General features: G+C 59.8%; 1 protein-coding gene across 8 annotated transcripts in view; it reads right to left on the bottom strand.

The window, feature by feature from the left end:
- Positions 1 to 189: 189 nt before the first annotated feature.
- The window catches only part of Zdhhc3 (zinc finger DHHC-type palmitoyltransferase 3), a 32221-nt gene continuing 7497 nt past the window's right edge, over positions 190 to 24913 (bottom strand). For 2 of the 8 annotated variants that reach the window (XM_010624406.3, XM_010624409.2), the window contains exons 2-7: positions 19725 to 20054; positions 13940 to 14064; positions 10568 to 10664; positions 10377 to 10458; positions 7575 to 7705; positions 190 to 456 (exon numbers count right to left, since the gene is read on the bottom strand). In XM_010624406.3, coding sequence (XP_010622708.1) covers positions 217 to 456; positions 7575 to 7705; positions 10377 to 10458; positions 10568 to 10664; positions 13940 to 14064; positions 19725 to 20030 — 981 coding nt within the window. In that variant the 5' untranslated portion in view covers positions 20031 to 20054 and the 3' untranslated portion in view covers positions 190 to 216. Of the gene's footprint in view, positions 457 to 4410; positions 5968 to 7574; positions 7706 to 10376; positions 10459 to 10567; positions 10665 to 13939; positions 14065 to 14357; positions 14428 to 19724; positions 20055 to 22222; positions 22505 to 23843; positions 24892 to 24913 lie in introns of those variants that run through there. The other 6 variants (XM_010624403.3, XM_010624405.3, XM_010624410.3 and 3 more) reach the window with 6 other exon arrangements.

Here is a 24913-nt window from a genome sequence, read left to right as displayed (position 1 = left end):
GCGTGCACGTGTGTGGAAGGGAGTTGTGGCAGCCACACCTTCCTCTCACCCCTGCCCCTTGTGCCCTCCCAGCCCGGGCCGTGGCCCATGAGAAGGCAGCATCCCCGGAAGCCTGTGCTACATGAGCCGGGGGAGGCGGCAGAGCTTGGGGCAGGCGGTGAGGGCAGTGCAGCCACTCAGGGTGAGCGCCCGTCCTTCAGTGTGCCCCGCCCAGCGCTAGCCGTCGGTCACCTCCACGGGCTCCTCATCCTTGCTGTCCGAGGGCTCCTCCGTGGTCTCCGTGTCCGACTGCGACACCTGCCGCACCAAGTCCTTGTCGGGGGGGATCTCCGGCTGCCCCGAGAAGGGGTTGCACCAGTTCAGGGAGAAGTCCCCACCGAAGGTCTCCTTGACCGGCTGCCAGCTGCACGCCTGCTGCCGCCGGTCCTGGTGCTTGCGCTGCAGGCGCTCGATGCCCTGGGAGAACGAGGGGCCGAGTCAGCGCGTCCATCCCTGTGTCCCTACGGGGGCCCGGGGGAGGAGCAGCACAGCAAGCAGCCCCCTCCCGCCGCCAACAGCCTCCCTCCCTGGGAACGCGGTGCTGCGGTGGACCCCGGCCTCTCTGAGCGAGCGGCCTGGCCACCCTCCTGCATTCCCGGGCTGCTCCCTCCTGGCAGGGGCAGGAGGAGGCCTCGCGGGCAAAGGGAGAGTGCGGGACGTGCGTGCCATCTGAGGGGTGAAGCGGGGCCACATGCGCGGGCAGCCGGGTGGCACAGATTCAGGGCAGGCGCGGGCAGCGGGGCTGGTCGTGCAGGGGACACCGTGAGGCCTCCCCAGATGACACTCACCTGGCTCTAAGTGCTGCTACGTGGCCACCAGGCCACAGAAAGAGGGTGCTGGGCAAGGAGCCCAAGGGGTTAGGGACAGGGCCAGGCCACAGTCCCACTCAGGGGCACGTGTGACCCCTGCGGCCTTGGCTTCTTCTCTTCTGCACCCAAGGGGCCTGGCGGGAAGTCTGCAGGCCTGCGTGCGCTCCTCTGCACAGCTCAAGCCCACCTCAGAAAGGTCTTGTGTACCTACTTCTTCTTTTTTTTGAGACAGGGTCTCACTACGTAATTGAGACTGACCTGGAACTCACTATGTAGCCCACCTCAGAAAGGTCTTGTGTACCTACTTCTTCTTTTTTTTGAGACAGGGTCTCACTACGTAATTGAGACTGACCTGGAACTCACTATGTAGCCCAGGCTGGTCTCGAACTCACAGTGATCCTCCTGCCTCAGCCTCCTGAGTGCTGGAATTACAGGTGTGCGCCACCACGCCCGGCTTGTGCACCTACTTCTAAGTTTTGTATTTCCCGCAAGAGCCTTCCATACCTGAAACAATCCTTTCTGTTATGAAGGCAGAGAAACTGAGGTCCACACAGTCTCAGATTTAAGTTTCTTGAACACCACTGGAAATTAAAGATCTCAGGGCATCTCCTCACAAAAGCCTCACGAAATACCAAGGGCAGAGCTGTCGGTAGCTTCACAGGGAGACACGGATGCCAGCCTAACCCGTGATCACAGCAGACGGCACCCACACAGCACTCCCCACGCAGGGTGCCCAGGATGTAACACCGCAGTGGGTCACCGCCCCACTCGGACCAGAGAAAAAGTCTGACAAACACAAGCGGAGGTTGTCTCTGCGGAACAGGCCCGGCCTCCAATTGGAAAACCGGTCAGTGTGTGAGGAAATTGTTTTGGAATCAGACAGAAGTGGTGCTTGCACAACAGTGTGGTTGAATTTACCGCCCTGGGATAGCACGCTTTAAAGGGATTCATCTCGTGTTGTCTGGATTTCAGCTCAATTTAAAATAAGGTCGAGGTTACAAAAACTAGAGAGAAGCTAAACTGAAGGAAGGTCACAGACTGGAGGCAACTAAAGCGATATGGCAAATGTCACGTGGATCCCGGCATAGAGAAAGACAGTAGAGAAACAACTGGAGCGATGTGAATACAGGACACATGGGGTGATTAAAGCATGCAGTGGTTGTTTACATTTTTAAAAGTATACAACACTAAGACACACTGCCACGAAGGCCCCTCGAAGTGTTTTCCTTCCCCTTGACCACACTTCTCCCATCTTTTTGCCACTCTGCAGCAGCTCTGGAGTCCTCTTTCCTGGGTTTCTCCACGAGCTGTGATAAAAAACAGTGGCTGCTGCTGCCCAGCGCCACTCAATGGAGAGGCAGCTCGTGAAAACAACACTGTGTCCTCATCCTCCTAATTGACCAGTTCTGGCATTTCCTTATAGGAAACTCCTGGCGATCCCTGGCTCTTCCCCAAAGTCAAAATGATAACAAAAGGGAAATGTTCGGAACTGGCCAAGGACACAGGCAGCCAGGAGAGCACAGCCGGGTCAACCCCTCCAGGCCCTGCTTTGCCAAGGAACTAACACTGCCCGGGTCACCAATGAGGCTCCCTGCAGGAGTGCACTGGCCAATTTCCTGCTGCGCCGTGAGCCTGTCTTTGCAAAGGTCTTGCTTCCAGGCTGGCCCTAAACTCCTGGACTCCGCTGATCTTCCTGCCTCAGCCACCAGTGCCAGGATGGCAGGCACACACTGCTGTGCTGGCTCACGGTGGCCTTTCCCTTCGGTGAGGTGACTCAGGGCGGCCACATCTTGGATGCTGAGCCTACAGATGGGAACCACAGGTAAGGACACGAGCCTGTGGCCACTTCCACCTGGGTCCCTTGGTTCCCCTCTCCTCCTGCTGCCTGAGCCGGTTCTTGGTCCAGACAATGTGACGGAGGGGTCAAGGAGGAGCGCTGGCCTGTCCTCCTGAGGGCCTCAGGTTAGGGGTGGCTCAGTGTCTGAGCACGGTGGCTGGCAGCTCCAGGGACAACCTGAAGGCCTCCCCTACCCTGCCAGCCCCGCTCATGAGCAGCACCTCCAGGCGGGCAGCTGGGCTGGGTACGAGGATGTGCCAGTTCCGGATGAGGCACATCACAGGCCAGGGCCACCTGGAGTCCTCAGGTCTCTTCTGCTTGAGGGTCCTGCGCCAGGCAGGTGGCCCAGAGCACAGCGCTTGCCTCGGACATGCGAGCTCTGATTCCACCCAGCACTGCAGAAACGAGGACCCTGCCCTCCCCTGGCTGGCTCACCCTTCAGACTGGTGCGGGCAACTCTGAAGAGAAGCCTAAAACACGCGAGCCTGGTGGCGAGGGCCTCTGAGTGCTGTGAGCCTCAAGAGGGGGGTTTTGTAAGACAGAGTCAGGCTGATCTTGAGCCACGTAGACAGGCTGGCCTTGAACTTGTCACAATTCTTGTACCTCAGACTCCCAAGCGCTGCTTGCACGGCTTCTTAGTAATTTTTTTTTTGTTGTTTGTTTTTTTGAGACAGGGTCTCACTATGTAGTTGAGACGGACATGGAACTCACTATGTAGCCCAGGCTGGTCTCGAACTCACAGCGATCCTCCTGCCTCAGCCTCCCAAATGCTGGGATTACAGGTGTGCGCCACCACGCCAGGCTCTGCTTAGTAATTATTAATCTCCCTCATCTGGATGGGTTCTGATCAGGACGGTGCTGCTGCTGCGTGGCCGAGCCATGGTGAGTGGCAGTGGCTGACCCTCTTGCTCTCACAAGGAAGTCTTCCAGACAGAGGGCAGGCGAGACCGACACGTGTCCACGCAGACCTGACCTAGGCCCTCCCTGCTCGGCGTGGTTGGCACTGACAGATGAATGCCTCGGTCCCTCTGCTTCCACTCCCAGAGCCATTGTGGGATACCGGCTGCCCACGGCTCCCCACGGGGCCACCTCCATGCATAGCCATCCTGTCGCTGGTCTGGAGCTTGAGGAGGGTAGCTGGGCTCTTCCTGTTGCACTTGTGTGGGCAGTGACGGAACAGGCCTGCTGGGGCTTCTGGTCTCGGGCGCAGTGTTTCTCTCTGTGTGAGAGCTGGGGACGTCCACTATGTCCAGCCAGAAGCTGGTGAGTCATGGTGGCTGCCCAAGGCCTCTTCTCTGGAGCAGGACCTTCAGAGCTGCTGTGTTAAGGGGGAAAGTGTAACTCAGCACTGGCACTGAGCACAGACCTGAGCTTCCTGGGAAAGACGACCCGGCCCTCAGAGGCTGTTTCCGCAGCCCTGGTGCTGGTCCCTGGGGAGCACCTAGCCTGAGGGGGCTGCGGAGTCATTCACACAGTCTGCTGCTTCCCTACCTGTGATGAAATTAGGGAAAAAGCACGTGGAGAACAAACGCTTTCAACTCAATCTGAAAACAGCCTCAGAAAACCCGAAAGCCACAGAGTGCAGGGTCTGGGGAGACCCCAGGGTGCAGGCATCTCAGCAGAGGGTGACGGCTCTCCGCTCCTCCCTGGACACAGGAGCCCCTCGGAGCTGTGCACAGACCAGGGCGCAGCCCCCGCCGGCCTCTGCCCCACACCCTGAGACTTGGGCCTTTCACTGTGGCCGCCGCAGTGAGCCTCGCACAGAGAGCGACCGAAAGGTCTTTGAAAGACACAACTTAAAAGCCCCTCACGCAGACAGGAAGCAGTGAAGTCGGACGCAGAGAAGACCCTGCGCCCTCACAATCTGCCTCCTCAGTTGCCTGGGACAGAGACGGTGATGCTGGAGCAGGTTTGAAAAGTTTTATTGCATCGTTTCCAAGTGGAAGCACTGACTGAACTGAAAAGAGGCAGCACGTTCCACCCTCAGGAAAATCACAGGGCTGGACCAGCACTCTCCCCACCCAGGTCCAGATCCAGTAAGACTCACCCCACCCTACCCAAGCCAAAGCTAAAAATGGAGGTTTGTGGCAATTGCTTAAAAAACCAAATCAGGGTGCAGAATTCCATGGTCGGGTTTCGTCGGGGCCTCGCTGTCCCCCAGCCATCCCTGGCCCTTCCCCCTGGCTCAGAGCTCCTCTCCGGGAGCCTCAGCCGGAAGTGCCCCCAGTGGGAAGGCCGGGCTGCTCCCCGGGCCGCGTCACCCAGCCCAGCCAGCGGACGCCATCTGTCCACCCGGGATGCTGCCTGGCCTCCGGGCCGGCGCAGGCCACGCGGAGCTGAGACACAGCTCTGTGCCTCTGCGGGCCTTAAGTGTCACCGGCTGTGTTTCCCTGCAGAAACAGCCCTGCTGAATGGACGTCTCCGTGGGGAGGGGGCGCGGTGGGCGGTGAGGAAGGCAGGTGCCTGACAAAGGGAAATGGAGCTTGTCTGAGCTGCGTGTCTTCCCTCGATTGTATAAGGCATTTTGAACCAGAAAAACCTTCCACACTTCCAAACACGGAGGGCTCTAACTGCTGACGGAACACAAATGAGACCCCCCGCCGCTCCCAGCTGGGGCCAACAGCCCAAGGCCGGTCGCGATCTGTGATCCTGTGCAGAAGGAGCAAAGCGTGTCCGCCGATCCTGCTGCGTTGGCTCGGGGGCCAGCAGTGTCTTCCATGAGGTCGCCAGTCCCCCCGGACGCCCAGCGTCGCCTTCCGGGCAGCGCGGGCCAGGGCCGTCCGCCCGCACCGCGCAGGTCACGTCTTGCGCAGTTAGTACACGTGGCACAGCTTGGTGACAGCACCTCCGCGTTAGTCACACCAGACAGACAGCAGAGAGGAAGCCAGAGGCCAGAGAGGTGATTTTAAAAGAAAAAAGAGCAGCTTCGATCATCAGAAAATCAAAAGGATGATTCTTAAAAAAATAAAATGAGTTTTTTTTTTCTCTGCAATGCTCAGCCATTTTACACGAGACATAAAAGTTTTAAGAGTAGTCATTTTGCTTTTCATCTACACATTCATGAGGACAGGTTGGGCGGAAGTGCTGGATGTGCCCGTGTCTGCTGGCAGTGCCGTGTGGCCCTCAGACCACGTACTGGTACGGGTCGGCCTTGCCTTGGTCTGGCGTGGCAAAGGGGCTGGCCCAGCCCAGAGAGAAGGGGTGGCCGAAAACGGCTTTCATGTTCATCCATTTTGTTTTTTTAGCCCATCTTCTCTCTTCCTTTTTCAACTGTTCTATTCCCTGAAAACAAGAACAATCACACTTTCAGTCACGCAATCTGCTGGAGTTTCGGGGAAGGGTGCCCATTACCTCAAGGTGACCGGAGCAAGTGCTTCCCTTTTAAGGCACCTACGTAACACATTTTCTTTCCGTCTCTCACAGGAAGTGTCATTAGAACAAGACCCCACTGTTTTGTGGGCACACATTTACAAGGCCCTCTGAGCAGGAAGGAAAATGAGCCCTTCAGCAGGTCCCCAAGCCACTGTCTGTAAGGTGGTGAGGGGAGGACCGGGCCAGGGCGTCCCTGGTTCCGGGGTGCTGAGGGCCCCTGGGCTGTGCTGTGGCTGCTTCAGCAGACGGGAAGCCTTGGAACAGGCAGGACCAATGGTGGCTGCGCATTTGGGACAGGCTCACGGGACGCCGAAGCTACTGTGACCACTTTGCAGACAAAAAAAAAAAAAAAAAAAAAAAAAAAAAAAGAAAAGGAAAGAAAAAGATAAAGGAAGGAACAAAAAAGCAAGAACTCAAATGGCCAGTCTGGCACTGAGTGAGGAGGGGACAGGAGCAAGCGGGGAGAAGGCACAGGGAGGACGGTGCGGGTTAGTAAGGCGCGCGAGGCACAGCGTCCCGGAGCCGGTGCCTTCTTCACAGCGGGCTGGGCGAGGGCAGGGCCGGGCCAGGTCCCTGCAGGGGCAGCAGCCCAGCAGGCGCCGTCGGCATGGTCGTGGGCCGCAGGGTTGTCAGGCCGAGTCTGAGCCTCTCCGCCCCACCTAGGGCCAGCAGGCCAGTCAAGGGAGGACTGCGCCCTCTGCTCCTTTCACGCCTTCCCAACACGGCTGCCCCTGGGGATCTGGCCAGAGTCCTGAAGAGGGTAAGGCCTGCCTGTCATCCGCCCCGCAGGTCTCAGGCAGAGAAGCCGGTCACTTCCTGCCAGCTAACATGGCTGGGTTCACATCACTGGCTGCTGTTTTTGTTTTTTTTTTTTTTTGGTACCTGGGATCGAACTTGGGACCTTGCGCTTGCGAGGCAGGCGGCGGCACCACTGAGCTGAATTCCCCACCCCACTGGCTGCTGTTTCTGCAGAAGCTCTTTGTGATGGCACTATTTCCCCCTCAGGAAGAGCAGTGGCGCAGAGCCCGGACCTTCTCACACCACTGGGCCCTGGCTGGGCGGCACGACCCCTGCTCTTTGCTCACAGCCGCCCATGCCCCAGCAGGCTGGCTGCCTTCCCGCACGGCTCCATGTGACCCTGTGGCCCAGGCAGCTCTCAGGGCGCTGCCTGGAGTTGGACATGGACTCCCGCACTCATAGCCAGAAGTTGCTGCTTCTTCCCAGGGTCCTCTACCTGGAACCCGAGGGCAGAACAGGACAAAAGGCACATCCCAGCCCCTCAGGGCTTCTGATCACCGCAGGAAGCTCAGGAGGGGGACAGACTGGGAGGGGACGGGCATGATGGGGACCCCCGCTGCCACAGGTGCTTGAGGCCCCGGGGGCTCTGCCTGCCTCCCCTGGGTTAGGGCCTTTTCCCCACACCTGTGGCCTTCAGATGTGTGCGGAGGACGGGGGGCCACCCAGGGCTGCAGGACACGCGTGTGCAGGAAGGTCTCCCAGGGACTGCCCCCACCTACCGTCTCGTCCGTGCAGATGGAGTGCACCTGTGTCCCGAACATCACCGACGTGAAGATGAGGAAGAGCAGCGCCTCAAAGCACAGCAGGATGAGGAGGATCACCGTGGTGGGCGGGGAGAAGGAGCTGCACTCTGGATGAGAGCGACCGTGGGCTGGGGGCTGCTCTGCGCTGGCCCAGCCTTGCCGAACCCCCCTCTGAGGATCTGTCCCGGGGCCCCAGGCACAGCCCTGGCGCAGAGGACCTGGGAGGGCTCTGAACTGGATGTGAAGGGCCTGTGACAGCCCATGCATGGATGCGGGCAGTGCGGTGGCCTGGTGGGCTCCTGGGCACTGCAGTACCAAGCAGGGGCCCCAGATCCAGGACAGCAAAGGCAGGTCCGGGCACTTGGTGGCACCAGGACGTGAGGCCTGGGCAGGGTATGGTGTGGCCCTGCCACCATGGCCCCACGGGGGAAGTGGTCCATAGCAGGTGCTTTCAGCAGTCTGAGCTGGGGACAGAGCGCACCCTGGCCCCACCGGCCATGGGCCCTGCACTGCTGAGCAGCCCTGTCCAGCCACAGGCGCAGTTTGTCCTGAGTGGGGGACTCTTTGGCCTGAACAAAGCCCATGTGAGAAACCAGCTCTGTGAAGAGATGAGGAGCTCTGGGAGGCCGGCGAGTGGAGAGGACCTGGGGCAGCCCCAGGCCCGGGGAGAGGTGCACCCCAGGGGCGGGCAAAGTGCGGGTTGCACCTGGGCCCAGGAGCTGCCCGGCCGGGGTGACTCCCCTGTCCCCCAGGAACACCAGAGGGGTGGGAAGCCCAGGCGGTGGGGCCCGGCCATGTCATCTCCAACGCTCCTGCTCCAGGCTGTCTGGGTTCCTCCCCTCAGGCCTTGCCCAGCAGCGCGTACTCAGGGCCTCCACGTGGTGCACAGAAGATGCCCCAGCACCTGCTCTGAGCCTCGCCCTGCCCACCCCACGGGGCTGTCCCTCCTGCCCTCGATCAGACCTGCGCATCTTGCCGCCCTCCAGCTCTAGGCAGAGACTCTGTCTTGCTCACAGCTGTACAGCCATCCTGAGGGCCTTGCCCAGCAGCAGCAGAACCTGGCAGGGGCTGGGCTCCTGAGAACTGGCTTCCCTCTGTTCCCTGGAACATCTGCCTGGCCCGGCCTGGAACAGGCACATGGGCACCGGCTGGAGGGTGGGCCATGCCCTGTCTTGCCTGCCTCAGCTTTGGGAGCCTGGGAAGGCAGGACCCGGATGTCTGGAGCAGCTCACCTCCTTGCTGGGAATCCTCATCCCCTGGGACAGCCCCCCCGCCACTGCTCTGGTGCCCAGCAGCTGGGCCAGGGCTGAGCAGCGGAGACAGCAACAGGCACCCACGGGCACTGTCCTGAGAGTGTGTCCTCCAGCTGGAGTCCTGACCAAAGGGGAGCGGGAGTGCGGCTGGGAGGACCTGGGCCCTGGAGCCAGTCCAACTGGGTGAGCACCCTGCTCCAGACCACAGCTTCACAGCTTGAACAGCAGGCTCGCTCCTTAGCTGGGACCCAGGGACCTGCCCAACCTGGGTGCCGGCTAAGTGGGGCGCACGCCCCACCCTGCACCGATGCTGCCCTGACAGAGCTGTCCCCGACTCCCTGCTGGCCCGAGGCCGAGGGTGGCATCTGTGACAATCTCATGTCCCGACAGCCCAGGCAGACGCCACCAGATCCTCAGCTGTACGGATCGGCAAGATCCGAGCCCTGGCCTGCACGCCACGGCTTCTGTCAGGCCTGGGCCAGGAGCCCTGGAGCTGGGGGCTGCACGGGAAGAGCAAAAGCCCTGTGGGTGGCGATGGAAAAGGACACCCACCGCAGGGAGGCCTTGCTGAGACATCAGCCTCACTGGTGCTTGTTTGTGACCCGTAATAACTACATTCACCTGGGGACAGGCACGTAAGCATGCTGCGTCTTTTTGTGTGTAGTAAAGGGGACTGAACCCAGGGACTGAACTCAACACTGAGCTACATCTCCAGCCCTTTTTTATTCTGAGACAAGGTCTCCCTAAGTCACTAAATTGTCCAGGCTGGGCTTGAACTTGCAGCCCTCCTGCCTCAGCCTCCCAGAGTCCTAGGAGTATAGGTGTGCACCACCACGTCCAGCTACACATGGAATCTTGATCATCTGCCTCACAGATTCTGAGTATGGAACATGGAGGCAGCAGGAGGCTTTGATACCCCCACCCCCGATGTGTTTCAGCATCTCTTCTCCCCCTCATGCCGGACTTCCTGCCTTGGCATCTGCATAGGTGGAACACTTCCAAAGCAGGAAGAACCGGTCTGTGGTCATGTAACTTGGTGATTATCGGAAAGCAGTTTGAAAACAACCAAGCACAAAAAAAAAACGAACATAAAATCTTTGAGACCTAGTGAGGAAGTTAAACATGTGCATCTGCAAGACTGGAAAGAAATGGCCTTTGGTGAAAGTGTGCGTCAGGGCTGGGGACTAGCTCGGTGGAAGAGTTCCTGCCCAGCGTGTGTGAGGCTCTGGGGTCCATCCCTGGAACCGCAGAAAGAAAAGGAAAAAGAAATGCGCCTCACTCCAGGAGCCTGGGGCTGTGTGCCCGGCCGCCACGGGCCGGTCACCTCTGCGTGGCCTGCTGGCCTCACAGGAAGGGGCTGCTCATACCCACGGAGGGAGACGCCGGCCCGGGCCGGTCCTGCCCTGTCCAGTCTGCAGGCTCGTGGGAGATCTAATGGCACAGGGCGGCCCGGCACCACAAGGTGACCTAGCCCAGCCCACCCTGCGGGCACCTCCCCTGGCAGGGGGCGGGCCCCGCTACTCACTTGTCCAGTCTTCTTCAAAGCAGTGCAGGAAGTGGAAGCCCACCATGATGAGGGCGTGCAAGGAGATGAGCGCTATGTACATCTGAAACAGGAGGGGCCCAGCTGACACTCAGCACTGCAGGCCGGCAGGGGGCAGCCGCGACCTCCCCGTCCCTGCTCAGGACCCCCGCGGTAGGGCAGGACGGACTCACTGTAAACAGGACGAAGTACTTCTGGTTGTTCTCGCCGACACAGTTGTTGACCCACGGACAGTGGTGGTCCATCTTGCGGATGCACCGCTTGCAGACGCTGAAAGAGCCACAGTCAGACCTCAGGGGTGGCCCCGGGATGCGGGAGGTGGGGGAACGAGGGCCTGGGTTCAGCTCCCGGCTGGGAAGTGGCTTCCGTGGGCGCTGGGGCCTGTGAGTTTTCCCAGGCTTTTAGCTACCGGTGCTAAATCCACAGGCCCCGCACCCCTTCAACCGTCAACCGCCCCCAACCACCAGCTCGGCTCGTCGCTCCCCTGGCCTGTGGCCGCCCTGCCGGACCCCAGCCCTTCCTCTTGCATCAGCACCCATGGTTGTGTGGGCTTTCAAGTGTGCGGCCCCCTGCAGCACTCACTGGGCAGAGGCGCAGTGGGCGCGGTCTAAACGAGCGGCCCGGCAGTCACTGTCTGCGGCTGCCTGGCCTCTCCGAGCCGGTGGACCCCAGGAAGTGAGCTGCATGGCGGCAGGAACACGGTGCGCGCCCCATGGCTCATACACGTGGGCACAGAGAGTGCAGCAACCCCAGAGGGCAGCGGCCGAGGTCCTGGTGTCCCCTGCAAGACCTGGGATGTGGGAGGTGCCCCAGGCAAGGCCGGAACAGGGAAGGGCCTCCCTCTGGCTTAGACCTGGCGCCACACAGGGAGCCCGAGGCACCCAGTGTGTCCTCCACCTTTGACCCTGAAGCCCCCGAGATCCGTCACTTCACAGGGACCCCAGACTAGGCCACGGAAGCTCCCAGGTCACCCTGAGCCGGGCTGCCAGCCACGCCAACACATGAGCCACATCCCGCCCACCCTGCTGGGGGCCCCTGGCCCTTCCGTGTGGCAAAACCATCCCGAGGTGCCTCCTCGAGGCTCTTTCCTTCACGTGCCTGGCTGTCCAACCTGCGCTCTCTCTAGCACCGGCCCTGTGTCCCAAGGACCCGCCGCTATGAATCGGGGAGCTCCTGGGCACAGGACAGGGTGCGCAGTGACAGTCCCCAAGTGGCCCAGTGCCTTACACAAATGCCCTCGCCAACCCTTCCGCGTCTCTAGGCCCCTCCTGCGTGCTGCGTGAATGTCACGAGAACGGCAGGTGTGTCCCCTCCCCCGCACCTTCTCCTCTCCTCTTCCCCCATTTCCCAGGACTTGTGCTCAGGTGGACCAGACAAGCTCTCGGGTCCCGTGCACCCACCCGCGCAGGTTTGCCTCTGTCCTTGGGAGGTGCCACGCCCTTTCTTGGTGCTGGCTGAGACTCTTCTGCCACCTGATGAGCCATGTCCCGTGGGACTGGGCTCTGGGGCTGAGAAGCGGGACAGCGGTGGCCCTGCCTGTGGCAGTCTTGGGGCCATGGCCCTTTCTGCCTAGGGGCTGCTGGGCCATGCTGCCCACCAAGCCTCCGATGGTGGCCAGGGCATGAGAGAGCAGCCTGGAAATACAAAAGCCACAGAGGACCAAGAGGACGGGGCTGACGTGAGGTTTTTATCTTCACAACACACTGGCACTGACAGGAAAAGCAGGAAACAGCAAATGTGTCTTGCTGTTGTGGGAAAGTGTGGAGGACAGGGGACCAGGGTCTGCAGGAGGAGGACATGCAGCTCCTCCACTCTGCTGTGCCCAGTAACAGCCAATGCTCAGAACACTACAGTGCCAGGCAGAACCAGAGCTGCCATCCTTGGCCTGGCCAAGACAGGGGCATCACCTCCCGAAGGAGACCTGACTGCAGGAGCTGGAAGGAGTCCTGCGTGGGCTGCCCTGGGCACGGAGACCCAAGCCGGACAGAAGGGTGGAGTTGGCAGGGCTGGGGCACAGCCTGGCACAGCCACATGGCACAGCACACATGCACTCCTGCCTGGGCTCACGCCGAGCTTCTCCAGCAGGTGAAAACTCTGGGCTTGGCCAACACAACAGGCCCAGGCCACCTGGAGCATGGGGGTGTGGGTCCCCAGGGCCACGCCATCGCGCTGTCAGGGCATTTCCAAGCAGCAGCAGGCTGCTACGGCACCCCAGGCTCCTCAGGTTGGCGTCTGTCTGTCCAAGCTGCTGGATGGATGGCACTCAGAACCTGTGCCTGGCACTGCCCCGGGAGGGAGGCCAGGAGGCAGTATGAGGCAGGGGAGGGCACAGGCAGGGAGACAGGAGTCGCCATGGCTACCCAGCACTGCTCCCTGCAAAGTCCAGCCCCTAGGAACCCATCACGCTTCCTTTTACCCCATGGGCTATGCCTGGTAGGGCCAGGTGACACAGGGGTTACACGGAATCCCCAGGCCAGCCTGCCTCACAGAGGAGAAGGCATGTGCCAAGGACAACACAGGACTCCAACTCCAACTTTGCCCATGTCTGGGCCAGAGCTCACCCTGCCCCACAGAGCAGCCTGAAAGTGGGGTTTTCACGGGCCACTCCCAAGCCCCAGGGTACCAGGAAAAAGGTGAAGCTGATGTCCCCCATCCCAGGCACCCAAGACCCAAACCCCACAGGGACAGCAGCAGCCAAAGGCCCCTGTGCAAAAGCCTAGGCTGTGCCCTCGAGCAGGCAGCCAGAAAGAAGGAAACAGGAGGGTGAGGGACAGGTGCTAGGCACAGCGGTGCTAGAGCTGCGCCTGTCTCGTGAGGGGCCAGGGCGGCCACGCAGAAAGGCCCCTCTCTCGCTCAGGGCCCTCACGCCACCCAGGTCCTGACCAGGGTGACCTTGCAGAGCAGACTCTGGTCCTCACCCCACCCCAAACACCACATGGTCAGAAGGGGACCTAGGGACGCTGTGTCCCTGTGACTGCACCTCAAGTCCTCTTGTGAGGACCATGCAACGAGTAGTGAGACAATGCAATACCACAAAGAAACACAGAACACAAAGGGCAAACTCACTGCTGAGAAGAGGGGAAGTTGGGTCTGGGGCTAAGTTCTACCCAGTCGGTCTAGGGCTAAGTTCTACCCAGTCAGACCCTCTGCAAGCCTTCTCTCCAGCACAAGCCCTCACTTTATGTGCCAGACAGCAAAGAAATGACCTTTGTTTTTCTTTTTCTTTTTTTAAGACAGGTTCTCGCTATGTAGTTCACCTGGCCTTCAACTGTGCAGTTCAGGCTGGCCTCAAACTCACGGCAATCCTACTGCCTCAGCCTCCCAAGTGCTGGGATCACAGGTGTGTGCCACCCAGCTCACAAATGAAACTCTAAGCTGTGTCCCTTTGGCACCTTGTCATGAGGTTGCGAGCAGAAGGAAACCCAGGAGTCCCTGCTTTTCACGCACACTGCACCAAAGGCTGGCCCACTGTGCCCGAGCAGAAGACGCTGGTAGTCCTGCTGCAGACCAGGCAGGGCACGCATGAACGGTGCGGGAGGCCATACCTGCAGTGGTGCGCGCGGTCGGGCTTGATGCTGCAGCACTTGGGACACTTGTACACCACCTGCCCGGGCTTCAGCTGCAGGCTCTCTATGAACTCCTTCGTCGCGTTCCCCTTGGGCACTGCTCCCTGCGAGAGAGGAGAGGTCAGGGCTGGGCTGGCGGCCGTCACTGTCAGCAAGGTGGGCACCTCGGCTGCCCGGACCTGTTCGGGAGGACACAGAGGACGCTTACTGACCAGAGGCCCAGCAGTCTCCCATGGCAGTGGCACCGTGTGGGATTCTGTATCTGTTCTGACCCTGCCTTCACGGAACCCACTGTTCCCTCGTCGACATGACAAGGACCCCCCCCAGCATTTGGGGTCCATGTGAGACTTCCTGGCACAGCGAGGGTCTCTGCACATCTCCCCAGAGAGCAGCTCACCCCCAGTGCGGCATTCCCAACCCAGCCGTGCAGCCCGGACCCGGGATGCCGTGAGGAGCCGCGGGCCGGGTTTGTATGGTTTCATTCCTGCCTGCAAAGCACCGTTAGACCAGGGTGGCTGTCTGCGTCACACTCAGTAAGCGCTCGGGCAGTGGGGCCAGGGCTGAGGCGTCTGCCCTGCTCCTGGACAGGCCACTGCTCGGCTTCTCACCGGTCAGTCTGGGTGGAGCCGGCAGGAAAGGACGCAGTCGCGCATGCTCACTGCCAGGGACCTCCAGGGCCTCTCAGGCCTGGCGCGTGACCTGCTAAAGTCGCTGCACGCGCAGAGGCTGCTGCAGCTGAAAGAGCCATGGGAGTAGGAGAAGTTGAAATTTTCAGAAATTAAAGCTCAAACTGAAAGCCAGTGCGGTGGCACCCACCTGTAATCCCAGCTACTGGGAAGGCTGAGGTGGGAGGAGCGTAGGCCAGACTGGGTAACTCCAGGAGGCCCTGTCTCAACTAAAACAGAGAAGACTGGAGATGCCGCTCATGGCACTACTTGCTCAGCGTCTGTGAGGCCCTGGGGTTCCTGCCTGTATAGCAAGTGGGAGAAGAAATGGTGCTGCAGGGCTGCCTGGGTGTGGGAGGTTTTCCAGGCGGAGCTGCGGGGGCCAAGGCCAGTAGATGAGGGGCCGTGGAGAGGCAGAGGGACCTGAGGGAGTCAGCAGGGCAGCCAGGGTAGCGGGCAGGGCGGCCCTCACTGTGGGTCTAATTCCAGCCCTCACGGTGGCAGATGTTTCTTTACAGAGCCTGGAGCCCACATGGTGACAGCAGGCTCAGGGCCCGATGAAACCTGACGCGCAGGAGCCACTGTGATGGCCGGGAAGGAGGGGCTGAGCTGCGGGGACATAGAAAGGAGAACACAGGGTGTAAAGGGGCGGGTGTAGCGGCGGTGTCGGGGGCAGGAGAGGAGAGGGACACCAGCCAGCAGCCTTGAGCCCTTGAGAACACTGGGGAAGCACAGAGCGTGTGTGTGTGTGTGTGCGCGTGTGACCAGTCCACTGGGCCTGCAGGGTCTAAGCGGCAGCGGGGATGGGCAGTGGCACACAAGGGTGAGAGCACCCTGCCCAGCCTGGGCCTGCTCTGCCCACACCCTCTGAGCTCTGCCCTGTGCCCCCAGCTACCCCGACTGCCGCAGCAGCAGAGCTCCAGGGAATGGCACTCTCAACCTGCACCCCAGAACAGAGCCCTTCCCTGGCCCTAGGCATCCATCTTCCCTGCCAGCCCTGGGGCAGAACCAGCAGGTGCCCTGAGCTCTTCCCATCTCCCCCATTCCACCCCGCCTGACCAGTGGCATCCCGGACTGCGCCCACATCTCCTGAGTGGGTCCCAACACTCCGCAAAACCCTACACTGCTGCACTCCCTGGTGGCCCTGGGGCCACGGCGATGGCTTTCAACTTGCAGCCAGCAAACTGCCTGCCTGGCACGGAGCCTGCACTCAGCGGGCCCATGTCCAATAAGCGACACGGAGGCTTTACTGTGCCAGGCACAGCTCCAGACATCTGCGACAAACTGCATCCTGTCTGCCACTTTTGACAGTGAGGCGACGTGGCAGAGACTCCCAGATCCTCGATTTATAGACAAGGTCACCGTGGCAGGCAGGCAGGCCAGGGACTTCCGAAGACAACACAGCTGATGAGCAGCAAGACAGGGACCTGGCCCCGGCCACCGTGGGCCACAGGAGCAGAAGGAGCGACAGCTCCTAGTAAGTGACCGGAAAAGGCTCCTTTATCCATGGCCTTCCACTGCCCGCAGCCGTGTCAGCACCACCAGATTCTGAGGCCGACACAGGCCTCGTAACAGCGCTGCTCCAGTGAGGGTGGGACAGTCGACCCCGAAAAGGACACCACAGAAAGCAGCGCAGAGGGTCCACAAAATGCCAACAGAAGAGCACATTTAAGAGGAGAGGCGTGTGTTGAGGGCGGGGCATGGGGCACAGCTTGTGGCAGAGGCCTTCCGAGCACGTGGGAAGCCCTGGCTTTGAGCTGTGGCACCCAGAGACGAATGGAGAGCAAGATGCTTGTGACTTCTTTCCTTTTCTTTTTTTGGGGGGCACTGGGGATTGAACTGATTGAACTAAGGACCTCACATTTGCCAGGCAGACACGGTGCCACTGAGCTACATCCCCAGCACTTGTGATTGCAATGTGGCTCCTGGCCTAACCAGCTTCATTAAAAAAGGGAAGAAACGCCAGCAGTTTCAGGAACTCAACACATGTAGCCAAGGACTGAAAAGGTGCTCGCGTCATGGGGCCATCATGCCCCTCTCCGGCGTCCCAGGAACAGGACGCCTGTCTCCTCCACAGGCGGGCAGAAGCTGGGGTCCCTCTGCCTCTCCGGAGCCTTGAGAGGCCTCACGGGCCCTTCCAGCCGGGTGGGGAGCCTGAGAGCAGGTGGAGCCAGCGCCTCCCCGAGCCCCTCTGCGACACCAGCACCAGGCAGGCTGCAGGGCAGTTACAAGGGACGCATTTCTACTCCTTCTGTTCTCCAACCTCAGATTTGAACTAATTTATGAGCTTAAAAGAATTAGGTCCAAAGGAAGGAGGGGCAAAAACACAGTGACCGAGAAGGTTGTGACCAAGAAGGTTGCACAACTGCTGAGATTGCGCAATGCCCGCTTGGAGACTCCAGCTGCAAGAAACAAGCCACGCTCAGCCGCGAGCATCTGCGAAGACAAGGTCCAGACCCAAGTGTGTGAGGCGTCCTGGAGGATTCACAGGATGGATGGGCTGGAACAGGGGCGGACAGGCAGAAACCGGAAGCGGGCAAAAGAAAGGCTCGAAGGCAGGGTTTCTGAGACCGGGCTGTCTTCAGGGGCCACCTCGAAACATCCGTGTCGCAGGCACACGGGAGGCTCCTAGGGTGACTGTTATGCAGCCCAGGGTGGAGAGCAGAGGGCACGGTGAGACCAAGCCGTCCTGGGTCACTGCCACCCAAGCCACATGTCGCCGGCAAGCCTGTGGCCAATGAGGTCCTCCTCAGCCCATGTCTCGGGGACAGCATCTCCTGTGAGGGCGGCTTACACACTCAGACACACACACATATACACTTTTGTGCACGAGGCATTCCCCTCTGCTCCTTTCTGTCCAGGCTATGTGAGGACCCAGGAGTAAGTGCCCAGAAAGCTGTGGTGGCTCCAATCGTCCTGAGATTACATTTGGGATAAAATTTCAAAGCTGGCAGTGGCATAGTGACAGTTTGGTGGAGACCATGCAAGAGTTTCTCCCTCCTTTTTTTCCAGCAGTGCCGCTACTCAACACCTACACTGCTTATAACCTGCACTCCTGACACCAAAGCATTATAATCCCATTGGGGACTCTGCCTGGGGGTTCTGCTTTGGAGCTGAGAGCTGGGCCCCCAAGGGCGCCCCAGGACCTGTCTCTGCAGCTCCACCCCACGTTACACTCCAGGTTCGGGGTGGGGAGGCAGAAGTGACAGGAAGAGCCTGGGTCGGAGCCTGTCTGCAGGACGTGCTCCTGCTTGCTTCCCTCACTGAGGCAGCGATCGGCTGCGACCTCATTTTCTGGCCTAGTTCTCTCCGGAACGGCAGAACACACCTGGGAGAAGCCGACCGATGTCTAGCATGTGGTCTGTGGCTCTCACCAAGTGCCCCAGGCCTCAGGCCCACCAGGGTCAAATCCCTGGGGCAGGGCTGGTGCTTTTTGATTTTTGAGCTCTCCAGCCTCACGGCTCCCATGGCGTCTGAGCTGCTGGTCTGCCGGCCCACTGCGGTATCCGAATCTCTGCTCTGTCTGCTTCCCTTTGGCCTCTGCACGAGCAAGATGTCAGCCACGTCCCACCGTGCTCAGAACAAAGACCGAGGCCCATGAGGCCCCCACAGCCTTGGGTGAACGTTCCTCCTCCACGCTATGCTGCTCCTCTGGCCCGCCGCCGTGCCCTCTCCTCTGTCAGGCAGGCTCTGCCTTGGGCCTTCATCTCTGTCGCAGCTGTGGCTGGCTTAGGGCTGCTCGAGTGGTGCCCGTGAGGGGAGGTCTTCATGGATCCCTCTGAAACCACCTCAGTCACATCTGTACTGCTGCAGCCCTCCTTAAGGGCTGGGGTCTGGAGCCAGCGGCCGCTCACATGAGTCCATCCGGCAGAGCCCCTAGGCCAACCACCCTGCTGCAAGCAGTCCTTGTATAGGGACAACCCCATCGTGTCTGTCTTTTGTCTAAAATCCTCAGAGGCCGAAGACCATGGTCTGGGGCACTGCTCGGCACACATTGCTCCCTCTTCCTGCAGTGCTGCCTGTCAGCTGCCCACTACCCCAGGGCTCTGACAGGACCAGCTCAGCATCAGCTCCCTGTCCTTCCACTGTGAACCACAGCCCTCCTCCTGGGGGCAGAGAGCGCTTGGGGCTTAGCAGATGTCGCAGTACAAGTTGAGCAGAAAGGCATCTTTACCCCTGCAAAGCTGACACAGCAGGCGTCACGGACACCGCTGCATAAACGCTCAGGATGATGGAGAGGACACGCGGGAGCGCGCTCTATGCCCTGGTGTCGGGACCTTTCGACCAGACCCACGGACCTCACTTCCTCCAGGTGACACTGCTCAGCGAGCCTGTGCCAGGCCTGCCAGGCACACACGTGTGACAGGAGGCACCGCCTGGGCCTGTCGCTGACACACAAGTGAGCCAGCTAGCTGCCTTCCCTGGGGATGACTCAGTCCACCACCTGAGCCAGCAGGAAATGAGCTCTTTCCCAAGGGAACTGTGCTTTCCTGGGGCCCAGAGAACAACGAAGCCACAAGCAATCCTCACCAACACCGGACTCTGATAACGAGCGGGAGGGAGGACTGAACGCCAGGGCAGGAGACAGGCCCGACGCCAGGTGCACAGCCTGTCACCGAGCAGCTCACCACCTTCCCCCAGTCACCAGAGGCACCCGCTGAGCCTGACTGAGCAGGCCAGGCCAGCTTTTTAGGAAGAGAGGAGCCTCGCCCGGGCAAAGAGCAGGCTCCATCCAGGCGGGCAGCTATCGGGAAGTGTCCAGTCTGCCGGGCCCGGTGCTGTCTCCACCCCGAATGGAGCCCCAGCAGGCTCTCCGTGCCACCCACCTGTCTTCCCACACACAGGGTGCGGCCAGCAGGGCACTAGTGGGTGCTCTCTCTCTCTCTCTCTCTCTCTCTCTCTCTCTCTCTCACACACACACACACACACACACACACACACACACACACACACACCAGGCTGTCTGTGACTGCGGAGCACCAGGTCCTATGGCCTGGGCCATTCTCCACATTCCCGGGGACAGGGTAGCATGAGGGCTGCGGCCATGCAGGGACCAGAGGAGGGTGGGGGCCGGTGAAAACGAGCCCAGACATACTCACGGGGTCCGTGAGCATGGCCCGGCAGTGGGAGGCCAGGGCCAGGAAGGCCAGCAGGTTGAACACGATCCCGTTGATGATGCTGTACACGTAGTCTCGGGATGGAATCAGCATGACAAAGAGGACCACGAACTCCGCGTAGAGGACCAGAAACCAGGTGACGATGGCACAGGCGATACCACAGCCGTCGCGGATGAACCACATGGTTCCCGCGGGCCCAGGGTAGGGAGGTGGCACGCACTTCTCCGGCTGGAGGTACTCGGGCTTCCGCTCAATGTCTCGGAAGTGGTGGGCGGGGGTGAGCATCATAGGCTAGTCTGTCCATCCTGGCATCTGAAAGAGGAGAGAAGCCAGACCCGGGTCACCCTGTCACTAGGGAGACCGGACAACAAGGCCCGCAGGTCTGACCAGCAAGCTCTTGTGAGACGTGAGTTGCCTTCCCAGCCCGTGTGCAGCTGGGACATCCTGCCTGCCGGACCTCCCCGGCCAGTGACAGAGGATGGCACACCCACAGGCAGGGGCAACACCAGGACCCGGGTCTGGTAGCCTCCTAGGGCTCTGCTGCACCCATTCTGACCAAAGACAAGAGCGGCAGGCGAGGGTGGAGTCAGTGACTGTGTGGGGAAAACTCTCTCCATGGCAATGTCACCGCCTCAAGACACAGCAGACCTGACGGCAAGTGTTGCAGCTGCGTGCGGCTAACGGAAGGGGTGGAAGAGGACTGGGAGCCAGCCAGGCCCAGCCCAGGCTGCAGCCATCAAGACCCTGCAGCCCTTCCAGCGCAACGGAGGGTCCTTAGCACAGCAGCCTCTTGTGGGGAGTCTGCAAAGCAGGGAGGTTTTGCAGCTTTTCCGGGGACAGGAGACTCTCAGGTCTGCTCCCCACAAAGCAGACTGGGCAAAGGGGGAGAAGGCTGGACGAGGAGCTCCAGACAGCTCCCATTGCCTGGCACGGGCTCCAAACTTGCTTCCCCTACTTTCCCAGCAAGGATAACATGTGCATCCTTGGTCTCCGCCTCCTGGGACCTGGGGTGGGGGTGTTGGGAGCTGGGGGGTCGGCAGAGGTGCCTGTGCCAGATGACAGAGGCTGGGACACCTCGCTCGGCTCACAGACTGCACGGGCATCTCAGCCTTGACTCTGGTCTCTGGAGGTGGCAATGACATCTAAGAATCAGGGACCAAGTTTCCGTCCCCAGCATATGCTATAGGATGCAGATCCTACCTCTGCTTAACCACATTTCTCAGAAGAAACCTGTGACGGCTCAAGTCCACTGCCAGATGCAGGCGCCATGGCAAAGCCACCTGGGGCCTAGCAGAGGAGCAGGCAAGTGACACCTGGTCCTTGGAGACCTCAAGCGATGCCATGGCAGGGCTGGTCACTCCACGGGGGCCCTGGCTGTCTGTGCCACCACGGAGGGCAAGGGCAGCTTCCTGTGCTGAGCTGCCTGCCTGCCTGTTTCCAGTTCCCTCCTTTCTCCATTGCCCTCACCCCCACAGGGGAGGACCTGGACTGCGAACAGGAGCCTGACTGGGAAGGACAAGGCTAGGAGGCGGGGGCAGGCAGGGCAGCAACGGCTCCTCACAAGCACAGACTGTTGAGGTCCACAGTCCCAGACTAACCTCGAGCAGCAAAGCCAGCTCCTGCAGCCCCCGCTGCCAGGGGCAGGGAATTAATGGCTGGGAGATGGGCACCGTGCACCACGTGCCTGTCCAGAGGACCCTAGCTCCATGGAGCCGGAGTGACAGCGCAGTCAGGACGCAGACACCAGTGCCAGTAGAGCAGCTATCTCAGGCAGAGGAGAGGGAATTCCTAGCGTTCATCAGCTGCAATTTTCTGGTACAACAACCCGTGCTCTCCAGAGGACAGTGACAACTTCATGCTGCCAAGGACAACCTAAATGCACTAAAGGACGTGGGTCCACCTTCAGAAGCACCAGGCACCTGAGACTGTGACCCAGGGGTATTTGGGCCCTGACCTGGACCAGCAGACTCTGAACTCTGAGACCAAGCCGAGCACACAAGTTGATATCCAGCAGGATTCAAGGGTGGCCAATCCACAGCCGGCCACCTCCAACACGGCCTTCCTACTGCCTTCCAGACCAGTACACACCACCAGTAATACATTCCCAGCTCGCAGCTGCCCCGCTGAGCCACAGTGGCAGAGGCTGGGCAGGCATGCCGGAGACCACGGGACCTGTGCGTCCCAGGGTCCACCCTCCATCCCTTCGCAGAAAGGCCTGTTGCCCTCTGGTTCCCACAGGTCAGTGAGAGAGCTATTGGACCCCGCCTCCCCTGCAGAGTTCAGTGTGACAGAGGGTCCTGGCAGCCCCTCCCACGGCCACCTGAGCAGCAAAACCTTCCGCCTGCAGTCGGAGGCGAGGCTGCTTCCACCATCAAACTGCCACCGTCACAAAGGTGTGGCCCTCAAGGAAGGATAGGTGATCGCTAAGAGTAAATCCACGAGTCTTCTTCAGACCCTTCCTGGGATCAAACTACACTCACAGTGCAGCCAAAGTGACGGTGGTCTCCAGCAACACTGTCCATTCTGGGCCGTGACTGATTACACTGGAGCTCTGCTTCCTGTGTGTGACTCTGCTGTGGGGGAAGACACAGACAGAGAGAGATCGGGAGGGGGCTGCAGAGGCTCCTGCTTGGCCTCCTGCCAACCCGCCTGCCTGCTTGGCACCTTCCGAACCCTGCTGCCTCCTTTGCAGTCGTCTTCCTCCCCCATTGCTGGCCACTGTCACTTCTGCATCTGCAGCCACCACACTCGGGCACGCTGTTCAGACAGCGCTAACGGCTGTGAGCTGGAAAAGCTGCCAAGGGGAAGCCGAGCTGGGCGAACCCGTGTAGGGAAGGGGCTCACTTCCGGGGCGGAGCCTCGGGGCGCCAGATAGGCGCTCCTCGAGCCTCCCACAGGGCCTGGCACACAGCAGCTTCTGCACAGGTGTCACGCGGGTCAGATGACCCCCAGGCCCCCCCAGCCCTGTCCTGTGCTTTCAGGGCCCGGCGACTCCTGCTCGAGGGGCAGAGTGTCCCACCTTGAACAAGCGCGGGAGCAGTAAGTGTACAGAAGCGCTGCTGCCACCCCTTCCTGCCGCAGGAAGTGCCACAAGAGCTGGCAGGAAGCACACGACTCAGCCAAGTGTCGCCTGAGGGCACCTCCACCCCACACTTCAGAGTTTCAACAGTGTCAGCTGAGACCACAGGCTGAGGGCTGCTTCACCCTGCTCTCTAGTAGGGACCGTGGCCTTAGTTTGCCAACCTAGCATGTGAGGAATGTGGGCGACACCCACTTGAGGGGAGCTGTGCGCTCCCTGCAGCCTGTGCCCTGCAGCCTGTGCCAGACAGCCAGAGGGGACAGGGGCCCTCTCTCCTTTCCACCTGCAACCGGGGAAATACATCCTGGGGCTCAGCTGCAGCACTCGGCCAGGACCCGGCTTCCCTCGAGTCCTTGCTCCACAGCACCCCTGGGTGCTGGGGCCGCGTAGGGACTGCGAGGAGGCCCATGGTCCAACTGCGCCACGGCCCCAGGCCAGAGGCCGCTCTCCACCTTCTCCCTCTTCTCCTCAGTTAACTCCAGAAGACATTCATGAGCAGCAGCCACTGAGCCCAGGAGCTGTGCGAGGTGGGCGAGGGGGGGTGTATCAGGTTTGTGCATCCCCGCCACGCCTCCTCCAGATGCAGATTATTTCCCCTCATCTTAAAGATGGGGATCATCTACACAAACAGCCAGGGATACAGCTTTCTGGGGCCCTATGAGTAGGAACTATTTGGAATGGAAACTCAGCAGCCCGCAGAAACTCCTACAGTAGGAGGATATAGGCTCAGACAAACTTGTTTCAAGTGAATTTGTAACATTTTAACAAATCCTGCCAGGCTGAGTAACTTAGTGATTTGATTTAGCAAGACTCTGTCTCAAAAGATAAAAAATGGAAGGAGATTACAGCTCAGTGCAAAGGCCCTGGGTTCAATCTCCACGGTCAACAAACAAATGTAGTGTTGCGATGGACACGTAGTGGGGGATGGGGCTGGGGCCGGGATTCTCTGGAAAGCTTCTGTTTAAGCTCATTACTATGAGAGCTCAATCACTCAGTGCAACCTGAAACAGTCGGCCACTTACAACATCACGTCCAAGTGCACCGCCACTCTGAGTACAACCGTAGCCTTCTGCGGTTCACATCCTGCTGTCTAAAGAACATGGTGCTCGACTCTTCAAGGACCTGCAGACCTCAGTGGTCCACAGCAGGACAGCAGTCTTTCCAGGCTGGTCCTGAAACTCAAGGACAACACATGACCTCGCCCTAGAATCTTTTTTGTCTGTTTTTTGGAGGTTTTTTGGGGTACTGGGTATCAAACTTGGGTCCTTGCACTTGCTAGGCAGGCGGCAGCACCGCTGAGCTGAATACCCAGCCCTCACCCTAGAAAATTTACAAATGAATCTGGTCAGGTTGAACATTCATTTATCTAAATAACAATTTAATTTAAATGTAAGAATCCAAATGGCTTGTAAGATGTCTGCCCTTTTTTTGGGAAGTCTCAGAAAAACAACAGCTATGCATTACTATGCTTTAAATACTTCAAAACAGAACCGCAGCGCCAACCGCTTGTTCTGAAAGGTGAGGCATGGCACAAAGCCCGGCGCGGTGCCCAGGCAGAGCCAAGTCTGTGCTCCGGGACTGGGGACCACAGCCTACGCTGCTCCTGCCTAACCAGAGGGTCTGCCTCCCCCTGCCTGCCTCTGTATGTTGGACTCAATCTTCTACAAAGAACCTTGGAGGGATAAAGAGAAGGTAAGAGATCGAAGCTATGAACTGGGCTTCACCCGTGAGAAGGCCCGCCCAGGAGAGCAGGCAGTAAGGAGTTAGCTGCTCTCCCTCTCCCCTCACACCAAACCCATCCGCGGGGCACGACTAGAACAACGGTGACCTCCATTTCAGAAAAGTATGGGCTCTGGGCAGCGGCGCAGGGTGACGACAGTCCCTCTGCTGCCAGTGGCTGCTGTGCCCTCTTGCCAGGTCTACTGAAGTGTCTGCCACACGGAGTGTGACAAAATCCATGTCACCAACTATAGGGATCAGTTGGGTAACAAGTTCTAATTTTGCTTTCTATGGGTGTGGTGTATTGTATGTTGCAATGATGAGAAAAACTGAGACAATGTTAAAACAGGATCATATACAAGATTAACTGGCA

This window comes from Fukomys damarensis, unplaced genomic scaffold (assembly GCF_012274545.1).
Source record: "Fukomys damarensis isolate Sample0158 unplaced genomic scaffold, DMR_v1.0_HiC HiC_scaffold_12, whole genome shotgun sequence".
Taxonomy (NCBI): Eukaryota; Metazoa; Chordata; class Mammalia; order Rodentia; family Bathyergidae; genus Fukomys; species Fukomys damarensis.
The sequence above is the reverse complement of the archived record's forward strand: the minus strand, read 5'-3'. Positions and strand labels throughout refer to the sequence as shown.